Source organism: Lagopus muta, chromosome 20 (assembly GCF_023343835.1).
Source record: "Lagopus muta isolate bLagMut1 chromosome 20, bLagMut1 primary, whole genome shotgun sequence".
Classification (NCBI taxonomy): domain Eukaryota; kingdom Metazoa; phylum Chordata; class Aves; order Galliformes; family Phasianidae; genus Lagopus; species Lagopus muta.
In genome coordinates this window covers 2,946,931-2,968,035 of record NC_064452.1, presented here as the reverse complement: position 1 = coordinate 2,968,035, position 21,105 = coordinate 2,946,931, and the positions used below count along the sequence as shown (strand labels likewise).

The 21,105-nt window shown below is 44.0% G+C and overlaps 1 protein-coding gene across 1 annotated transcript in view; it reads left to right on the top strand.

The window, feature by feature from the left end:
- The window catches only part of VPS53 (VPS53 subunit of GARP complex), a 49,055-nt gene that overhangs the window by 19,444 nt on the left and 8,506 nt on the right, over window positions 1–21,105 (top strand). Inside the window, exons 8-18 of the mRNA XM_048966828.1 lie at window positions 748–826; window positions 1,911–2,054; window positions 2,715–2,857; window positions 3,166–3,307; window positions 4,783–4,884; window positions 7,639–7,733; window positions 11,436–11,678; window positions 13,073–13,220; window positions 13,376–13,458; window positions 15,542–15,620; window positions 19,655–19,803. Of these exons, the coding sequence (XP_048822785.1) occupies window positions 748–826; window positions 1,911–2,054; window positions 2,715–2,857; window positions 3,166–3,307; window positions 4,783–4,884; window positions 7,639–7,733; window positions 11,436–11,678; window positions 13,073–13,220; window positions 13,376–13,458; window positions 15,542–15,620; window positions 19,655–19,803 (1,407 nt within the window). The remainder of the gene's footprint in view (window positions 1–747; window positions 827–1,910; window positions 2,055–2,714; window positions 2,858–3,165; window positions 3,308–4,782; window positions 4,885–7,638; window positions 7,734–11,435; window positions 11,679–13,072; window positions 13,221–13,375; window positions 13,459–15,541; window positions 15,621–19,654; window positions 19,804–21,105) is intronic.

Below are 21,105 nucleotides of genomic sequence, written 5' to 3'. Positions count from 1 at the left end.
ATCTGCTGTTTTGAGTAATCAGTTTAGTCCTTCAAGTGTTTCCAGCATTATAAAAAGTGATGGAAGAATTCAAGGGCTGCAGAGGGGTGTGAGGGTCTGACTGTTTGTTTTGGCTCTTTCCAGCATGTGTAGGCATTTCCATTTCACTCAAAGTATCAATTAAGCCATATTGACTTTTATTTCTGGAAATTGGAAGCCTTATTCTCTCAGCTAAATAAAGAGCATGATTGTGGTCTCGTCAGACCTTTTCATCCATTTCATACCTTTGCTCTTATGCTTCTTAAGTTGGGATTTATAGGATAAAACCGCAGCCAGCACAATTCACATGGATGCATTTAAAAATAGGTCGGTGCACCTGGAACTGTGAAAGGTTCATTATGAAGATGGAGACGTCCGTGTTAGAAACGTGCTTTCTGAAACTCGATCAACATCCACAAATGTAAAGACCTGGCATTAAAGGCGCTGTGCTGATTTCTCAGCTGATTAACTGGCTGTTATTGAAATACTAAATTTCAGCAGCACGAGAGCATCAAGGACTTGTATTGATGCTGTACAGATGGAGTTGTCATCCAGGGAGAAAATACTTTCACAGTTTTGACATAATGCCTTCTTAGTGTGGGTGGTTTTTTCTTTCAGGCTGCTTTTTTTGTCCTTTAAGAAAACCTTGTGGAGCTGCTAGCTTTTTCAGTCCCCTTCAGAGCAAGGTGTGCAAATGGAACAACGTTGTGTCTTTTCTGTCATCATCAGGGTGAAGGCAGCACAGAATGAATTAGGACAGCAGATCCTGGCTGACTTTGAGGAAGCCTTTCCTTCCCAAGGTACAAAGGTAAAGTTCTCACTTGCTGAAACCTTGCCAACAGAATTGTCCTCAGCTTCTACCTCATTTTACTTCTGGATCATCGTGGTGACTTTCAAAGTCAGACTATTGTTAGAACACAACTGTTGTAGTGAGGTCTGCATGCTAGTCAAGGAATACCCCAAACACTCTGTGACCATATAGACCGCAGTGGGGCCATGAACCCTTAGCATCTAACCCAGGTGTGTCTCTCCATATTGCTGCTTATTTGTCAGACACGAAAGGTCTGTGCATGTCTAGGGGAAGCCAAGCACCAGCTGTCTGTTGACATGCTGCCATCAGATTTGTCTCTGGTTTACTCAGCACAGATATAGATCTGGGCAAAGGCTAAGGCAGCAAGCGTGCTTCCCCCAAATTATGAATCCAAACGTTTGGGAGCAATATGGGAGTAGGTGTGAAATAGAGTTTATTCTAAAGAAAATGCTAGTTCTGTCTTTCAAAATACCAGCTTTACTGGTTTCTTCACAAAACTAACAGAAGTACAGAAAGGAGGAAAGTAGTTGAAACAGATTCTTGGTGAAGGATGGATCTGTGTGTACATGAAGCAGCTTCAAAAGAGCATTGTTTTGGTTTTTTTTTTTTAAATGCTTCTAAATCTTTTTATTCTCCACTATCATCTTCGTATGGGCCAAAACAGACCAGCAGGTGCTGCTTTCTGTTGCAAGCTGATCATCCCTAGGCTGTATTTTCCACATTTATTTGGCCTTCCTTTTGCAGAAAAGAGGTTGTCCCATGGCAGCCCCTTTCCTTTAGCTGCTTTTCAGAATATGTAGGACAATGAAGGGGTTTGCAGAAGAGATGGGATGACTGTTCTTATTTGTGGAAGGAGGTTGCAGTACTTCTGCAGTAGTTGAGCCACAAAACAACTTTTATGGCCAGGGAAATGGAGGGAGCTCAATTTTCATTCAACCGAAGAAAGATGGTTAAGTGATAACACTGAGAGCATGAGAAGAGAGTAATGGAAAAGGATTAAAGCAAAGGTAACGTGGATGCAGTACAACTTACAATTGCCCCTTCTGTTGTTTAACCTTAAATCATCTGTTTGTTTTGACAGAGACCTGGTGGACCCAGCAATGTCCTGCGTGATGCGTGTCTCGTCGCCAATGTCCTGGATCCCAGAATCAAGCAGGAAATCATCAAGAAATTTATTAAACAACACCTCTCAGAGTATCTGGTCCTTTTCCAGGAAAATCAAGATGTAAGGAAAGCATTGTGAGCTGCATTGGGATTTTGTAAATGCTCCTGCAGAGCAAAACGCAAAGTTCATGTTTCCTCAGCTTCCTGTGGCAATCTGGGTTTGACCTGAGGGCTGGGAGCACTGACATGGACAGGCTGGTGGGTTGGGAGGCTACCAGAATGACTTCCTCTCTTCTTAGAGCTTAAGTTCAGAGGTCTGCACTGTAACAAATAAATAAATTCAAGTTAGATGTGCTTTCTGCCCTCTGAAGTGTTGGAAATTTATTCTGATAGTTGCAAACCCAAAAATCTTAAAAGTAAAACAACACTAAGAGGAGGAAAAGGGGGGTGGGGGACTCCAGGAAACGGATCGGTCTTTGTAGCTAATTTTTCAGCTTCTTGTCCTGATGGTAGAAACATTCCATCCTGTGCATGTTGCAAGAACTCCTTTAGAAGTATGTAGGAGCACAACCCCACAGTTGTGTTCCAGGAGTTCCAGCATTCTCATCCCTCTTGAACCTCTCAGCGAAACAAAGCGGATGGTAGGACAGAATGGATTATCATTGGGCTGAGTTTTCAGCAGTACCTTCGTGCACGAGGAGATTTTCAGTCTAGCATGAATTTGAGCACTTCTAGAATTACTGGCAGCTGCTGCTGTTAAGGGTGGTGTTCTCCTCCTCAGGTTGCCTGGCTGGATAAGATAGACAGGCGCTACGCGTGGATCAAACGTCAGCTGGTGGACTATGAGGAGAAGTACGGGCGCATGTTCCCCCAGGAGTGGTGCATGACGGAGCGCATCGCTGTGGAGTTCTGCCACGTCACCAGGTAGGCTCGTGGTGCTCCCCAGCAGAACCACGTTCCTTGGGAAGAGGATTGGCATCTCTTCTGCCAAACAGGGCACACAGCTGTGCGACCTTAAAGGTAGCATCCAGATATCTGTGTAGAATTTGCCCGTGGTTAAGAGCAAGAGTGAAGAACTTGAGAAGTTGTTGAAGAGAGCGTCTTTAAGAATTAACTTGATTTATGTGATGAAAAGTGTTGCTAGGGAATAGAATGAGTTACCATCTCAAGTTTTGGATCTTTCTCTTTATAGAAAACCACGTTGTTTTTCCTGTTTTGTCACCCTCTTTCAGGACAGAGCTTGCCAAGATAATGCGTACAAGAGCAAAGGAAATTGAAGTGAAATTGCTTCTGTTTGCAATCCAGAGGACAACCAACTTTGAAGGACTTCTGGCTAAGCGCTTCTCAGGCTGCACTCTGGCTGATGGCACAGTGGTAAGGGGATTTCTAAAGAGTAGACCCACAGCTTCCTAGGGGGAAAAAAGGGCCCAACTCACACACAGCTGCAGCAGTGGGAGACCTGAAAAGATGTCACCTGCAGCCTCCCCTGGCAGGTAGAACATTTAGTGTGACTGTGCTCAGTGGGTTGCAGTTGGGAAGGAAACTAGATTGTGTACTTTTTTGGTTCTGCTGGGCACTGCTGTTTGCAACTGAAGCCACATTGGTATGGAGAGCCACAAAATAGTTATGGTGTGGTGACTGCATCATAATGTTTGTTTTCTGCGTGTTGATGACACGTTATAACCAAAAGTTGTCTCTTTTGTTCATTTCTTCTTACCACGTTTACCACAAGGTACCAGCTTTCAATCCCACATTCTCTTGGGTTAGTTTTTCTTGTAGGGCCATTGATAACTTCCATTTTTCAGTGTCTCGTTTGACAGATTGTAAAGCCAGAGCCAAGAGAACCTCCTCAGTGAATTTCTCTGGGGTCATCTCTGTGCTTTTTCAGCCTGAAATCTCAGGCAGGTGCTCTGCCAGCTGATTGCCCTGGGAGCATGGAGCACACGTGTGACTCAGAAGCTACTGCTTTGAGGTTCGCTGCTCTGTCCAGCTGGTGTCTGGAAGCCTACTTAGATGTGCTAATTCCCCCTACAAGATAAGCCTGCCGGGCCTGGTTGTTATTTGTTGTGGATCAGTAGGTGCTGCTAATTAAAAAAGGAAGTCCTGTAAGGTTTTCCTCCTGGCTGAATTTAAATCTCTCAAGAATACAGCCTTATTTTTATGACAAATTTCATACCAAATTTGCAGCTTTAATTAGATTTACTTCACTGGTTTGTTGTTATCCCTATGGAAAAGGTAGGCACAGAAGCTTTTGTAACAGAAAAAAAACAGAAGGGGAAGATGTATGTGGCCTGAAAAAAAGAAAAAGTATTTCTCCTTCCCTCTTTGTGATGTGCCCTCAAGCTTTGACACTGATGTGTGGTGGGGCCAGTAAAGGTACTGCTTATTCCCACTAGCCCACATTAGAATCTGTTTCCTCAAGAAAAGATGCACCCACAGCTCTGAGCAGGAGCACTTGGTTCCCTTTTCAGTGTGGCTATGCAGCTTGCCCACAGCTGAGTACTTCCACAGCTCTGGTCCTTTACTAAGGAATAACCAGAGGCCAATACTCTGCTGCTGCTGCCTCTTAAGCTTTCTGAGCTCTGGTGTGTGGGCTTTGAGGGGGTGGAAATGTCTCATTAATCAAAATGCCCCTTCCAGGGCTGATTAAGTGAGTGAGTGTGAGCATAGAGAGCTTCGCAGCTCAAATGCTGAAGAGGAGGTCTGCAGTTGCCTCTGTGCTTGGAGAAGTCAGGCTGCTGTCAGTGCTTTGAAGGTCTCAGTAAAGCAGCACATGGCTGCAGCGTGTGGACAGGAGACAAAGCAGGCTGTTCTCTAAGGAGCTTCCTTTTTTGGTGTGTTCTTTACAGAAGAAGCCAGAAGCACCTCCTCCTTCCACCAACCCATTTCTAGAGGATGAAACTGGGGCAGAGACGGATGAGATTGTAATTGAAAAAAGTGATACAGACAAAGTAAGTCTTCAGAGCTTTCCACTTGTCAGTGAGTCAGTCTCTGTGTCAAAATCTCAGGTGGCATCTAAGCTTTTCCAATGACATTGATTGGAAAGGTTTGTTTTCACAGCAATTAATTTAGCACAGTTTTGGTTCCCTGGGCAGCATGCTAGCTCCCAGTATGACTGATTTGCTGCGGCTCATTTCACTGAAACCAAAGCAATCTTTATTTCAGTTAATAGTGCAGGGACAGTCCCACCAAGCAAGTAGGATTCTGTTCTAGCTCATGCAGCAACAGCTCAAATGTAACTGCAGAATTTCTGTCGAAGAAAGAGAGCCTGCCATGGCTGGGTTTTCAGATCCCAAAAAGACCTGCAATTCATATTTTGCCTTGTCAGCCAAGGAAACTAAGTCTGGAGCCATCAGACACCTCGTTGAACTTTCAAATGTCAGTTTTAGACTTTTGCTCCAAAGGTATTACTTCTAGGATTTATATTTGTGGTGTTTTTCATCCGCTGCCTCTGTGTTGCAGGTAACACCTAACTGCTTGTAAAAGCACTGAGTTTCCAAAGCCCTCTGCAAATACTAAAGGAGTGAATAGTGAGCACTTTTGTTTTAATTGGCATGGATATCAAAGTGTGTGAGCTCTCTATTTTTCACTCAGCAGACAGGCATTTTCTAAGCATTCAGTTGTATGCTGCTTGGGACAGGTAACCTCTCTGTGCTCAGTGACTTCACAGTGTATTTCCAGGTGGTATCCTGATCCGTGATGAGGGCCCTAGGACCTCCTCACACCCATGTCCCAATAATTTGTGGGGTAGTAGCTCACTTTTCAGCAGAGTTGGGTGTTATCCATCTGGATTTTTACATAAGCAGGGCAGCCTTCTGCCCTCCACCAAACACCTCAATACTTGATTTCCAAAATGCCAGCAGCTGCTTAGTGCTGGTGGGTTGATGGTGGAGGACTCATCTGCTGCTGACACCAGCTGAAGAAGAGAAGGGAAAGGAAGGGTTGAAGAGGAGGAGTTCTGAGTGGTAGAGCTGCCCCAAGACATCAGTGCTGAGAAACACAAGAGTGAGGGGGGGGGGAAATCCATGTTAAAAAGAACCTCTTTGAGTGATCCTAGCAGTTAGATTTAAACTGTTTACTTTGGATGGTAATGAAAGGAAACTGGGCCAGCTGCAGGCCTCCTTACTGTGACAACAGTAACCTTTTATTATTTCCATCGAACTCGAGGAGGAAATAGCTTAAACATCTGCAGCTTTTGGACAGGATTGCACACACCAAAATACAGCTTCAGCGCTACTGTTAAAAGATTTAGTATTCTCTCCACCAGACATGCTGGGAGCAGCGTGATGCAAAGACACACTCACACAAAAAAGCAGTTGTGCTTTAGGATTCAGCTCTTCCAGCCTGGTAAATCATAAATATAATGAATGGGCAACCTTGTGCTGGCACTGCCATTGCTGAGGCTTGGCGGCTGGAAGGTTTCTGTAATTACCACCTATTGTTTTCCTTCCAGCTCTGATGAGCACGTGCATCTGGCAGAAGCAGGCAGGCACTGGCAGAGGATTGGGCAGGGAGTGCTGGGCAGTGGCTTTCTCCCAGCGCTGTAGAACTCTGCAGTCCTGCTGCTGCTGGGGAGGTGAATGAAGCAAGGCTGCCAGGGCTGCTCTGGCCTCCATGAAACCATTCTCTTGCTTTAAGTTTGCAGCCATAGGTTCATATCCGTTGTGTCTTTGAGTCTTAATTATTCCTGAGAAATCTGTGCCTTGCAATTTCTGCCAACAGCTCGGTGCCACCATTCCTGTTATTTAAGAGAGGGTGTCCTTTAGGCTCTCTTGTTTTGCTTTTTTTAATGCTTTAAAAGAAAAAAAAAAAAGAAAAATCAGCTGGAAAAAATCGTATCTTCGTTGGCTGAGAGCTGATCCTGTCTCCTTGGAATGGAACTCTTGCCTCTCTGCACAGAGTTCTTTGCAGGCAGTAAAAAACTGTCAGCTCGCCAGCAAGCAACGGGGAGAATTGTTTGTCATCTCAAAAATAAAATGTGGCTGTAAGGCAAAGCTTAAAGCCTCTGTCCAGCCTGATGCATGTGCATATTTAAGCATGGGAGTAGACTCAGTGGCTTCAGTGAGATGTGCTTGGCCACTTTACAGAGCACAGTGCTAAACTAAAACTCAACTGGATGGCTCCCAAACGGCGTATGTGCTTAATACTCTAAATGTGACTTCAGAGTAGAACTCTGCATCCCCAGAAACATGTTCTACAGTGGAAGCAATCCTGTAACGTTGCCTGGATGATTCCAAGTGCAGTAATTACATTCCGTTTATCTAAATAATATTCATTCAGATGAAGTCTGTAGTTATTTTCCTTAATGTTCTAAAACATAGGGATTTTTCAAGGTTACTTGCAGATAACTGCTGCATTTCATTTCAGTGGTGACTACTTCTGCTAAAAGAGAGCAGTGAGGTTTCCTTATTTACAAACTGCATTAAGCTTTTATTCCCTACTGATATCTTTTAGCATGGAAAAGTCTTCCCTTGAAGGATAGAGGGTACTTTACAAGTAAAAAAATAACTCTGGAATGCTGACGGCTCTTTCAGAGCGAGGGAGGCTGGGACACACTGACCTTGTCTGTACTGCCTTTGGTTATTTGTCAACAAATTTCAGTGCTGTATTTCTGAACGCTCAGATCCTCCATGCTGCTGCGTTATGATTTCTCCTAGATCTTACAGGGCAGGTTCAAAGCCAACGCTGTAATTGCTTTCTTACAGCCAAAGAAGCCGAAAGTCCCGGACAATCCTTTCCATGGCATTGTTTCCAAGTGCTTCGAGCCTCACCTTTATGTGTATATCGAGTCCCAAGACAAGTGAGTAATGGCATCCTCTTCCAGTTTTGTTTGCTTTTGAATGTGCTTTGCTGTTGCATTGTTCTGGGTTCCGTATGCAAGCTACAGAAGGTGCATTTCTTAAAAGTTTGCTTTCTTATTTTCAGTTCACGAGCAAAACTCGTGGTTGGAGAGCAGTAAAGAAATACTGAGCATTCCAAGGGCTGTGGATGTTGGTTTCAGCTGAAATCACCAAAGCCTGCAGGAATGATGCCCGCTGCCTTTCTGCGGAAGAGGCTTTAGTGTTTCTGAAATTGCTCCTGTTCCCTCTGCAATTCCCACTGCAGACACAGGGCTTCCTTCTGTCTCACATCTTCCACAAATAGTAGGTTTGCTCGTTCTCTAAAATACACAAGTGGCTCCGTGGCAGAGGAGCTTCAAGATTTGCTTTAAAGAAAGAAGTTATTTGAGATTTTCAGATGAAAGCTGCTGTAGATGAGCTGGCTGTGAGATAACATTATCATTGGTCACAGATTAGGGCTTTGTCAGAGGTTTTAATCCCTAGAACCCTACTTCATTTTCCTCTGACTTACAGCAAAATAACTTCAATGAAAGGAGCTTTCAGCTTGCAACTCGGGGAAGTTTTTAGAACTCTCATCGCGTATTTTGTGCAACTTGATTCACGCCAGGATTTAAAAACCATCTCTGTGACAACTGCAGTGTCAGCTGGAAGAGGAGATAGCTGAAAAAGGTTGAATGCAATCATTTAGTGTGAGTTAGTGGCTGGGAAAATAAAGTCAGGCGGCTGCCTCGTGTACCTCAGCTATCTGTGCCCTTCTGTCTTCCATGAATTTACACACAAGTGTGCAGAAGGTAAAGCTCAGAGTCTTGGTTTTGTCCATACTGCAAAATACTCATCCTGAGAAAGGCTTCAGAGCTTCTATGCCTAATAATGAAAATTACAATTGCACACAATAGTTTGTTGTGCTGAGGTTGGGTTTCACTGTGTTGTAAAACAAAAGGAAGCAGATTTTTTTCCTCCTTCTCAGTGATCCAAGCACTAACTTGCTTGAATATTTCTGCCCATCTCACTGGGGGCCATTTGAATCCCCATTTTGGTAATTCTACCCCACTGTGCTCCCAATCCTTTCAGTTGCTTTTATTTTTTTTCCTTTTCCTTTTCAATCCTGAGATGTTTTATATTAGCTTTATAGCCACAGGCTGAAAGGAGTTCAAAGAGAAACTGCCACAGTATTCCCCATGCTGCCCTGGCTGCCAAAAATTGCTTTTCTTTGATTCTTCACTCTTCTTCCCCCTTTGAAATTGTGAGGAATCTGTTACTGATGTCTGAAAATGAGGAGTTCCTTAGATAACTGTATGCTGGGTGTCTGGATAAAGGAGGCAGTGTGGCAGTTCACCGTTGGCTTAAGTCTGTGGCAGAAAGCTGCCTGGTTCTTTCCTCCTGAAAAATTGTTTCCATACCCATTTAAAGAAACACGGTGCCAAAATCTTTCAGGTGTCTCCTGTTAAATTGCTATAGAAGAGCTTTAAAGATGCTGTTCTCCACTCATAACTGCAGTGTAAATATCAGATTTCTTAACAGTGAAGCAGATTTCATTTCTTTCCCCGCAGGGATACACGTCTTCAGCTCTTCCTTGTGATCTGCTGGAGCAATAGATGTGTACATGTGTGAGCTAAGCCCTTCTGCTGGAGCAATGGCTCTGTCGGGTCTGCAGTGCAGAGAGGGTGCAGAGTTGTGTGCAAGCATGCTGTAGTGTTTGTGTTTATTCAGATTGCTTAGAAAACTGGCACTTGCTCTTTGCAGCATCATGAGCAAAGGGGCTTCCATAACACCCAGCCCGTGGGAAATATCCTGCCAGTGATCCAAGCTATCTCAGAGCCGTTGCCCTTCCCCCCTGCCCAACTGATGCCAACTGTTCACACCACTCAACAGATCGAGTGACTGGGCACTGTGTTCTTCTTTCTGAAGAGTGCGTAGTTCCTCTTGCAATGGCCAGAGATGCAGAAAAATCGCTGAATAAATTGAGTGGAATTTAAAAGAGGAATAATAGGAAGGTTGGGCTTGGAAGCCAGAAGACAATTCTGTTCATATGATTTCATTGCATGTTTTTTCCTGGTTAAGTTTGGACAGTTCTTGCTCCCAGTAGGTATGCTACTGTTAGGAAGTATCACATCTGCACTACCGGAGAACAGAGCCTTTTTGCAGAACCTGCATGGAGAGGATGCTCATTTTCTGTTGCTCTCCTGCCCTTTTTGTGTTTCGTCTCCCAGTAGGTTTTTCTGCCACATGGTTTGTGCTTCCATTGTCCAACACTCACAAAAGGCTGTCAGCCTTCATATTGTCTTTGAGCCAGCTGAAACTTAGGAGGAAGAATCACTGACATCAGGTGTGTGCGCAGTATCCTGATGTTTTGCTTGTTTCCATCTTGCAATAAACTGAGCACGTTCTTTGCCAGGCACTTTGTCCAGGTTAGGATCAGAAGAAGCACAAAGTTCTGGCACTGCTCTCCCAGCAATTTGGACAGCTGCATTTGCTTGTGCACCCCATGGACAAGACCTGGGGGGAGGACGGGGGGGACGACAACCAGAGAAATGCAGATACATTTCACTTTGCCTCAGAGTGGAGGAGAGCATGTGGAGTAAACATAATGAAAAGCCATTGACATTCCTCACTGTGCCCTGAGAGCCTGAAAAAAACACGTGGCTGGTGAGTGCTAAGAAAGCTCCACTTTGTTGCACAGATGGAGTAAAGTGCAGATGCAGAGGTAGAGATGCAGCTGTTTAATTTAGTGGGACTTTTGACAAGGGGCAAGCCACGTCTGTTTTGCTAGGGAACCTGAAGGAATGCTGCAGTTCATAGCACATGTGAGCCCTCCTGCAGCACCATCTGTGTGGTTGGCGTACAGCCACGGGGGAAGGGAGATTTTGCTTCATTGTGGTCAAGTACAATCAATGCTTCAGTTCACTGTTCAATTGCTCTTGCCAGTGTAGAGATCTGTCACGTAAGTTTAGCAGCCTGATGGTTTTGCAGTTCTTGTTGGAGCTGTGTATTTGTGGAATCAGAGCTGCGACAAGTCATCAAAGCAGAAAGCAACCATCTACCTGAATAGCTTCTGAGCCAAGTTCAAGCTTGAGAGTCTTGCTTCACACTTTGGAGCCCTGGCATTACCAGCACAGCTCTGTAGATTAGCTTGGCCCAGGCAGATCATCTGTGCTAGGAGCTCATCCTTTTGGTGCAGCGATCTGTATGTTTACTGGGGAGGAGTCACATCACCTCTCCTTCTGGACCTCTGCCATGCTTAGAAGTGTTTTTGTCACTATGAAACGATGGAGAGAAGCTTACTGTTGCCTAAACACCAAAATGTTTGAGTAAGGACCAGGTTATAATAAATCACTGGCGACAAGAGTAGGTGGTACTCAAACAGAACCACATGATGGCTGATGGAGTGCCATCTCAAGCACATCCCTTTGAAAGCTGAATTCTGGAGGCCACTGATCTGCAAAGTCTGCCTGCTGCTTCTACTGGTGCCAGCAATGAAATCTGAGCATAACCTTCATGCACTTGCATCAAATGCACCAACGCAGTCCTCACTGCTGCACAAGGCTTGTGCTGAGATGAGAATGGGCTGGAATTCTGGACTGCTGGAATGTGCTTTTTGGTGTCGTAAGACAGGGCTTCTCCCCAACATGTTAAAGTGTCTTTCCATTGTTTCTCTGTGACAGGAATCTCAGCGAGCTGATCGACAGGTTTGTGGCTGACTTCAAGGCCCAAGGGCCTCCCAAGCCCAACGTGGATGAAGGAGGAGCCGTGCTGCCCAGCTGTGCTGACCTCTTTGTGTACTATAAGAAGTGCATGGTGCAGTGCTCCCAGCTCAGCACAGGTGAACCCATGATAGCCCTGACCACCATCTTCCAGAAGTACCTTCGGGAATATGCCTGGAAAATCCTGTCTGGCAACCTGCCCAAGTGAGTTGAGCTTCCCAAATGCTGCAGCACGGTCTGGTGAGACATTCCAGTGAGGAGCAGATGCTTTGTGAAGATAATTAATAAATACAAACTTGTTAACACTTAGTTTTTGCTATTACAGAAACCACATAGCAGCATTGTGGCTACATTTACAGCTAGGGACCAAATGGTCACTCATGGCATTGGGTTTCTTTGTTTATTTTGTTTTATTTTAAGGGTTGCTAGAAGTTAGTTTTGTATTTGGCTTTGATTAACAGTCAGATTTACAGTTTGTTGGAGTTCCTTTTGAAATACCAGCCCAAGACTTCTGCTACTTGGGTGGAAAAAAATAACATTGAGACTTTCAGCTCTGTTGTGTTAAAAGCTCAGCATCGTGCCCAGATACAGTAATCTATAATGAAGGGGGTTTATTTGTGTGATGCCAGAGTGCTCACCTGTAGCTTTGTGCTCTATGAAGTTGTATAAACGCATGAATAAATTATGAAGATGTAAATGCAGTGAAAATAAAGGAAATCACGTGTAGGTCATTACTCAGGTCTTTGAGATGCAGTCACCTTAACTACAGATAACTTTGTATGCTATTTACCACCTTCAGTTTGTTTCCTTGTAAACCTGGAACCATCAGAATGAGTTTTCTGAAGCCAGTAAAGTCTTTCACAGATGGAAGGGAGAGGGTTGTGTCCAGAGAATTGGAAAGATCAATGTAATGTGCATTCCCCATTAGGCATCAGTTGCATTCTTTGTACACGTATTTTTGGTGTGCTCCATTTTTGCTGTCCAAGATAAATAGTGGTGTCCTATTTTTTTTAATGGATTTGGATTATTAATCATTGAGACGTAGGGAATTTCTTCACTCTGAGCTATTAGAGTTCTTTCTTTGTTGATATGCTGCAGTTAATCACTGCAACAGAGTGGGAAAAAGCCACATCTTCTGTAATTTACTGCGTTGATATCATCAGGTTTTTTTAAATGGGTTACCAAAGTTTCAAATTTGTGTTGACATCTGTTTGGTACTGAGAAGATAAATATGAGAAGCAACCCGATGGGCACTGAGATTTTCCTGTAATCTTTAATTAGATTTTGAGTAACTGACAGTGAAGGTGAAGTTAGCTGGAGAAAGCTGCGTTCGATCTACGTCCTAATTTAACATGTTGTGAATAACTGAGTTGTCCTTTTGCCTGAAGTTTTGCCATCGAGTTCTGCCTGTCTTTCTAAAAGATACTCCCTAACCAAAACAGCAATTGCATGTTTGATGCACAAAGAATTACACACTGCACTTTGTTGCGTGAGGCATTGGGCTTAATGGTCATAAAGACTTTTTATGGCACTGAAGTAATTTTGCAGTATGTCTCTGTGTACACATGAAAGCTTTACAGCTTTTGTCTTTTTTCCAGGACAACGAGCAGCAGCGGCGGGCTCACCATCACTAGTTTGCTGAAAGAAAAGGAAGGCTCTGAAGTAGCCAAGTTTACTTTAGAAGAGCTCTGCCTCATTTGCAGTATCCTTAGTACTGCAGAGTACTGCTTGGCAACGACTCAGCAGGTGAGCTTTCCTCTCGAGCACTTCTGAGGTGACACCCAGGTTCACTGACTGAGTTGTGGATGCAGTTTGATCACAGCTTAGGTTTTAAGAAGCTGACTTTTCCAGGATACAAGTAGGAATTCTGGTCTTTCTGTTGCTTTTTTCTTTTCTAACAGTTGGAAGAGAAACTCAAAGAAAAAGTGGATGCAAGTCTGGTGGAGAGAATCAACCTAACAGGAGAGACGGACACCTTCAGCATGTATGTAGAGCAGATGCATCCTCCCTCCCTATATCAAACATCCTCGTTTGTCAGCCAGATGGTGCTGGAGTCGTTTAACCCAAAAATCCCAGTGTCATAGGACCCACTCAGATATGCAGTCTAGGTATAGGCATTTCCTTGGTGAAGGAATGGTCCAGAGAAGGAATGGTCTACAGTAGTACAGACATCAGATGTAGTTGTTCCTCATCATCCTAGCCAAAGGAACGAGAGCACTGGAAAGAGGAGAGGAAATAGTGAGTTTCCAGTTGAAACATCATTTGCATCTTGGCAGCTCTGTGAGGTAGCTGTTACATTTCAGAAAAGGAAGCTATTTCAGTACATTCCTTCCTGCTTTAACTTCCCACTGTTAATCAGCAGCCTTGTCAGTATGATCAAACCCCGTTTCAGATGACATAAAAGACTGATTCAATCTTACATTCAGGGATTGTAATTGAGAGAAGATTATCATTCATTAAAATAACTTTTCATGTAATGATGCTAAAAATATTCTCCTCTAGCATCATTTGCTCTCCACTACCATCAACATATAGAATACTTTTTGAGAGAAGTAAATTGAGGCAAAAAAAAAAATTGTTTTGCCTCATATCAGATAAAAGAAAACCTTGGCAAAGATGGGGAAATAATCTGGATTGCCAGTTCTCCTTTAATCTAAGATTCAGCCCGGATAGCAGCAAGATTATGTTTGTTTCAGAAGACTTCCTTCCTGTGATAGCTCTTGTCTCACTCCAGTGGGCAGGATTCACTGAATCTCCATCCAGGTTTTTCATGTGGTGTTGGGCTCCGCTCCATGTTGCACACTCCCTTTCCTCTAGATAATTCTCAGACCTTTTTAAGAGTGAATCCTTGACTGCAAAATAGGGCTGCTATGTCCTCTAAGCCAAAGCAAGCAAGGTAACTGGGAGTAGAAATAAAATAACACCGTGCAATGGGATTTTTCCTATCGTGAGCAAGGCAAGAGTGAGTTCTGCGTTTCCCTGTGACCTGTCAGGAGATATTTTGTGTCACTGCTCAGTTTCAGCAGTGGCTGCCATGCAATGAAGTTGGTCCTAGGCAGCTAATACTGCATGTTTTGGAGACTGCTTTAATGTGTGGCTTGTATTTGCTGTTTTAAGACATCTTTAAAGTTAAACTGTCAGGCCTGATGTGATATATCTTGTAGCAAAGACCTTTTAATTGAGGTTCAGTCTGTTCCAGAGGAGAGCACTTTGTTCAGTCTGCTGTCAGTTTAAGTCATAGCTATAAAACTCTCTTTGGCGTTCGCTCCTTCAACATCAAACAAGTTGTTTCTCCTGAGATTTGACATCCTGTTACTCAGGGTCATAAAGAAAATAAAATGTTGCTGCTTACGTACCCTAGGAAGGGTTTATTTCATCACAGACAGCGTGGAGCTACCACCAAACACTTTTACAGCAATGGGCTGGGAGGTTTTTACCTCTGTGGTAGGTAAGCATTTCTGGGGGGAGGCTCTTCTCGAAGCTCAACTGAGGGAAAAGTGCTGTCACTTAAATCTGTGCCCTGCTCTGTTGTGAGGCTATGGGTGGCCTTTAGAGTCCCTTTGAACTCCTGAACTCTGTAGGCTCTGTTAGAATGCAGGCTGCTTGCTTATGGCCTGGGCTTCCCTCACTACAAACTCCTGTGTATCTGCCTGGAATTGTATGGGTTTCATTCCCTGCTGCTGAAGTACTGCTCTATGCTGTCTGGAGTGAAGGTTTCGAGTGGCTTCCAGCATAACCAGCATCAAATCTCTCATGGTGTGTTGTGATGCATTGCATTTACAACACATTTGCTGCTTTACAGGAGGTGTGTTTAGTTTGAAATGTAGTCAAATAGGTATCTCTCACCATTTGCAACCTTTTGGTCAGCTATAAAAATGTCCTCTCTTATGCAGCTCCTGATGAACAACGTGCAGATTTTCCTGGGTTCTTTTCAGTACAAGTTGTAGCCATGTAAATTCACAACATAATGCCAAGTTCATCTAGTAAGTTTTCTTCCTTCCACAGCCAAAGAAACCAGTTCTGACACTGAATTCTATCCTGAAACTTATGCTTGATTCTTTCTCCAGTGTGATTTCCAACAGCATACAGCTGCTAGTGCAGGACTTGGACGCAGCCTGTGACCCTGCCCTGACTGCTATGAGCAAGGTAAGGGTGGATTTGCCTGGGGAGAGGTAACCTTAACATGCACATCATTTACTTAGAGGTCTTGTTTGCTGTGATTGCTTGATTTCATTCTTTACTCTGAGTCTTATCCATATATTGATTGCTTCTTGGAGCAGCGATTACTGTAACTATAAATATATCTTTCACTCCAAAACCTAAAATTCATGTTGGAGCTTTCATTCTTTTGCAGCTCTTTAAACACACAAACAACTGAATATTTTGTGTATCTACCTCAGACTCCCAGTGCTAATGCTAATGAGAGTCCTCAAGATGTAGAGAACTTTTTTTAGCATGAAATTTCAAATCTCCATTCTCGTTTGCTGCCTTGCTTGTATTCTTGGAGGAGAAGTTTCACTTGGCTGCTGGTTTGTGGCTGTTAGGTGGAGGCAGTCAGAGAGTAATGTGGAATTGGGATATTGAGCCCTATTGCTTCTGTGCTCCTCCTGAGGATGTATGGAGCCATTCCTAGAGAGGCCCACATGAGCTGAGCTGAAGGATTTGATTGCAGTTATGCTGTTGGCTTTTATGTGTTTGAAATGCAGAGCTGTGTTTTCTTGCCAAAGTATTGTGAAAACCCAGAGGGCTCTGGACAAAGGTGAAGACAACAAAAGTGAATTGAACTTTTTTTGTTTTTAAAGCAGAAATATTAAATGTAGATCTCCATTTTGGTAGGATCGTGCCTTGAATTTTACTCACTTTTTCTTTATGATACAGTCCAGCTGTCACCAGCCTCACCACCCCCAGCTAATATTGGAAGTGGAATGCAGCTAGCAAGAGAGCTTTCACAAGTCCCCCACAGAAAGGGGATTTTTGCTCCAGTAAAGTAACACCATTAGGAAGGGCTCAGTGCTTCAGGTGTCGCTTCTTTGCCATGACAGTTCCTTAGATCCTCCTGAACCCACCCAGCATAGCAGAGCTGGAATCACTCGGCTCTGTTTATACCCAAGTAAACCACAGCCTTGGGAAAGCAGCAGCTGGTGAGCCATTTATTTTTGTCTTTGGAAAAATAGTAAGATGCAGCATATGTGATGGGACTGATGATTTATAAACAAGTGAAGTGCTATAAAATTAACTAAATAAATACTTGTCACTTGTGCACGCATTCCCCTATTGGCTTTATACAAGTTTTACTAGACCTGGGTTTGGTGCAAGAGTTTTTCCCTCACCCCCTTCTTCCCTCTCTTTAACATTTAATATTTGGAAGCTTAAAATCTCAGTCTGTGCTAAGAGCTGCTGGGCTGACCCGTTCCAGGTTTCTGTACGTGAAGATGTATCTCAAGGCTGCTGCTCCATTAGGGCTCTCCCACTGTTCAGTTCCTCCTCATTTATTTCGCTCTGATGTCCAGCCCTGATGCCCAGGACTGAACAGTGCTGATCCTTTCTTTGAATCTGATGTACGTTTGTGAATAGAGGATGGAAATTCTGCCAAGAAATGGCTTGCTGCCACACAGTACTTCTTGTGGATAGCAAAGCGCTGTGAACGTGTTGTGGCATTTAATTACCTGGTGTGCTTTTTAATTGTTGGGATGAGAAGTAGCTAATCTGCATGAGGTATTTTTGCCCCAATTAAGCTTATGGGTTGCACTGGATAAGGTTTCGTTTATTTGCTGAATTAAACATCGATTTATATGTAAAACTGCATGCAGAACAGGGACTGGGGAATATTTTAGTGACTCAAGTAGATCGCTTGCTGCTTTTAGATTTTGCTGAAAACCTTTTGGCACAGCTGTAATTTCCCACTTCCTTACAATTGAATGGACAGCAGCAAGCCTTTACAAGCACAGCTTTAACATCTCCAATGCGTACGAGGAAAACCCAAGAGCAGAGCGATCAGAGCTGCCAGCTGCTAATTAAAGTCAGCACGAGCATGTTGGAGCCTGGATCCTGGTGCTCCCTGCCCCCTGCCTTCACTTTGCTCCCTCCTTGTGCACTGATCCGGGGCTGTGGGTGCTCCCTGTGCCCAGGAATGCTGAGCTGGCAGTGGGATGCTGCAAGGGAGATGTGGTTCATCCCCAATGAATCCACAATATGACCCGTTTTGCTGCAGACACAGGATCTGCTGGTTCCTCTGCTCTCATCCTTTGAGTGATTTTCAGCTAGTGTATGTAAACTATGTGGATATCCCAAGAAAAACATACGGTGGGGGAAAAAGAGGTATAAATTGAAAATGTCAGGAACAAAGCTTTACCAGAAGAGTTGGGCTCATATTTCTTTTGATGACTTTTCAGTATGTGTACGATTTCTTGCATTGCAGCTACTGGGGTTTTTTTTTTGCTGGTGAAATACACACAAAAAGGGCTATTTTTACTGTCCGTGCCTTAAAGTCTCAGTTGTAAAGTATTGCTTTTGGAGTGAAAACCAACAAAATGAAAAAGATTACTCTGTTGTTGTTGTAGTAAGTCAGCTCAGCAGTCCCTTCCCACTTTTTGGCCATCCCTACAGATGGGAATGTTCATCTAGGACTGCTGTCTGTTGAGAAGAGCCAGCACTGAGAATGCCCAAATCCTGAGTATTTTCTCCAGAAGTTGGATATTAGGAAGTGTTTCTTCTCAGAGTGGTGCTGCAGTGGCACAGCTGCCCAGGGAGTGGGGATGTCCCCATCCCTAGAGGTGTTCCACATCTTTGGATATGGAGTGAGGGGACACGGTCAGTGGGGTGGGTTGGGGTTGGCCCTGGGGCTCTGAGAGGTCTTTTCCAACCTGAGTTTCTATGAAGCAGTTGCCTGCTGAGCAGCCTTCCAGAGAAAAGGAGGAATTAAAGCCTGTAGAGCAGGTGACAGGAGAAATATCCCTTCTGAATATGCAGCTCCTGGGAGATGAGCAGTCTGGGTTGTTGGTTGTACATAAGGACAGCCTTGGTAGGATGCGTGCAGACTGTCAGACACTGTGGTTTTGTAAAGAATTTGGCTTCTTTTGCCTGTTAACTCACTGCTGCTGCATGTTGTTTGGATGAGATTGAATCAACTGGGGGACAAAGGAGCTGTAATTAAATTAAAAACAGGACAGAAAAAACCCTTTACATGCAAAATTGAGAACTCGAGGAGGAATATTTAAGAACAAATGCCCAGTGGAAAGAAAAAATAGTCACCTTCTGCATCTGTCCTGGCTGTCACATTTTCCTCCTGTTCCATCTCCAGCACGAGGAGCTGCATCTCTCAGCGAGCTCCATGAAGCTGCTGCAGGGTGCATGAACAGCAGCCGTGCTGGGAGCACTTTGCTTGTGTTCCTCACTGGGACTCAGTTTTGTACACAGATGTTTTGCCAGGGCCATCGTGGTCCAACCCAAGCGCTTCTTTTTTTCCTAACGCCTCATGCTGTGTGTGCTCCTCATGTTTTTTTCACAGAGCTCTGAGAAAGCCAACAGAGTCACACATCTGGCTGACAGGGGATGGTCTGTTGTGTTTCTGCTGACAGTAAATGAAGACAAAATGAGAGCTTGAGTAATTTTTTTTTCTTTTCTTTGTGTGCTTGGGCTGAGCTGAAGTTGGCATCCCAGCTGGTACACTGAAAGTATTTCAGTGTGAGCTGCATTGCTTTAGAGTGTTTTGGACTTCATTTCTACCTCCTCCACCTATCTGTCATCGGTCTCTCCAATATTAAAGCCTTGGCTGCCGTGCAGGAATCCAGACTTTGCAAGCTTGCAGTTATTTTCTCAAATGCCTGTAATAAGGATTTATATGGGCACTTCATCCCAAAAAACTGGGAGCTGTTAAATATTAAGGCAGCCTAGGGTGCTCCAAAAACCTCTTTTAATGCTGGTGTTTCCCATTACCAGCCATAGTCTCTCTGTTCTGGTGCAAAAAGGGCCGTTCTGGGTCTTCCTTCTTTGCATTTTGTTCTGGTTTTGCTCAGTCAATGCAGTGACAAGGGATATGACCTCGATGGTGGTGAATTGCAGAGACAGTCTCTTGATAATTCCTCAGAGATCCTTCTGCAGGAAGCTTGCACAGTTTTCCTTATGTATTGCTTGAATCCTGGTGAGTTAAACTGCTTGTTTGTTATCTCCTCTTTGTGCAGATGCAGTGGCAGAACGTGGAACATGTTGGTGACCAGAGTCCTTATGTCACCTCAGTGATTCTCCACATCAAGCAGAACGTCCCCATCATCCGTGACAACCTGGCATCCACCAGAAAGTATTTCACTCAGTTCTGTATAAAGTTTGCAAAGTAAGTTACCAACGTGGCACAGAATTCCTCTGCTGTTCACCAGTCTGTCAGTATGTGACCATTGATTGCTTCCTAATGTGCAGGCAGTGCTTGGGTGAAGACCAATCCAGGTCTACCCCATCCAGGCACATGGGGTAGGGCAGCAAACACCTGCAGCTGCTGGCAAAATTAAAAGATAGTTCAATTTCTTATCTCAAGAAAGGTCTGGAAACATCATAACCCCCAAAATGCAAATATCTGAGTGTTTTCCAGGCAAATTGTTTGATACTGTGGAAGTAACTGGAAAATGAGACAGAAATTTCCTCTTGCCTTTGTATTCAGGGCTGAGGGTGTCGTTCTCCAGCACTTCTGGAAATCCAAGCTTTGAAGCTATGTATCCAAAACCAAAATTCAGTTCTCTGGGAAGATGTTTTCAACTCTTGCTTGCCTGAGGCCATTTGAGCTCTGCATCCAATGCCCCAGGGAAAAGGCACAGGAGGACTTGGCCAGTTGTGGCTGCATGTGGCTATCCTGGTAGAGCCTTGGGAGCAGCACCATACATATCATGTGTCTCCCTTTAAAATCTTTCACATTTCATTCAACCATAATAAGCTAATCATCCTGAAATAAACCGTATGGCCTGGCAGTTACTGTGTGGATTTGAGAGCAGTGCTCCAGTTCCTGCTTCAGCAGGAAAAGCTGCAGTAGGCTCTCCTGAGAACCATTAACTTTCGCAGCAGGGAGGCTGGCCTCAGCGTTTCATTCCCCCTTTCTATCTCTGGGTACTCATTAGTTTGCATTAAGGAGCAGTTACTGATAAATCATATTATGACATTGGCCATAATCACTGTTTGAAAAGCTGTCCCAGTGAAAATGTATTGCACTTAAGCCTTTTATGTGGTTATGCTTGAATTTTATATTGCTCACATAGTGATAAATAATAATAGAAAAAAAATTTACTCAGCTGTTCACAGCACACTCATAATACCTCAGCTTAGTTGTCTCCCTTTTAACTTTATTGCTAAGCACATACCCTGTAAGCTCTGCATAAAATACCTCAGTCTCACATACGAGAGGAGTCCAGATCTGAAGTGTGTGCCTTCATCAGAGCTTATTCCATGGAACACCACAGAAAGCTGCCTTCTATATGTTAATGCCTGCGTCTCTGTGACCTGCCAGCCACTCTCTGCTCTAATGGATTGCATCAAGGGCTGGGGTTGAGTTACAGGACCACGGGGGAGAAGGCAGCTAAAGTCACCAAATTTAAAAGAGAGATGTGAGCCAAGTCTGGAAGGAGAAGAATTACCGTCAGGAATTGCATCA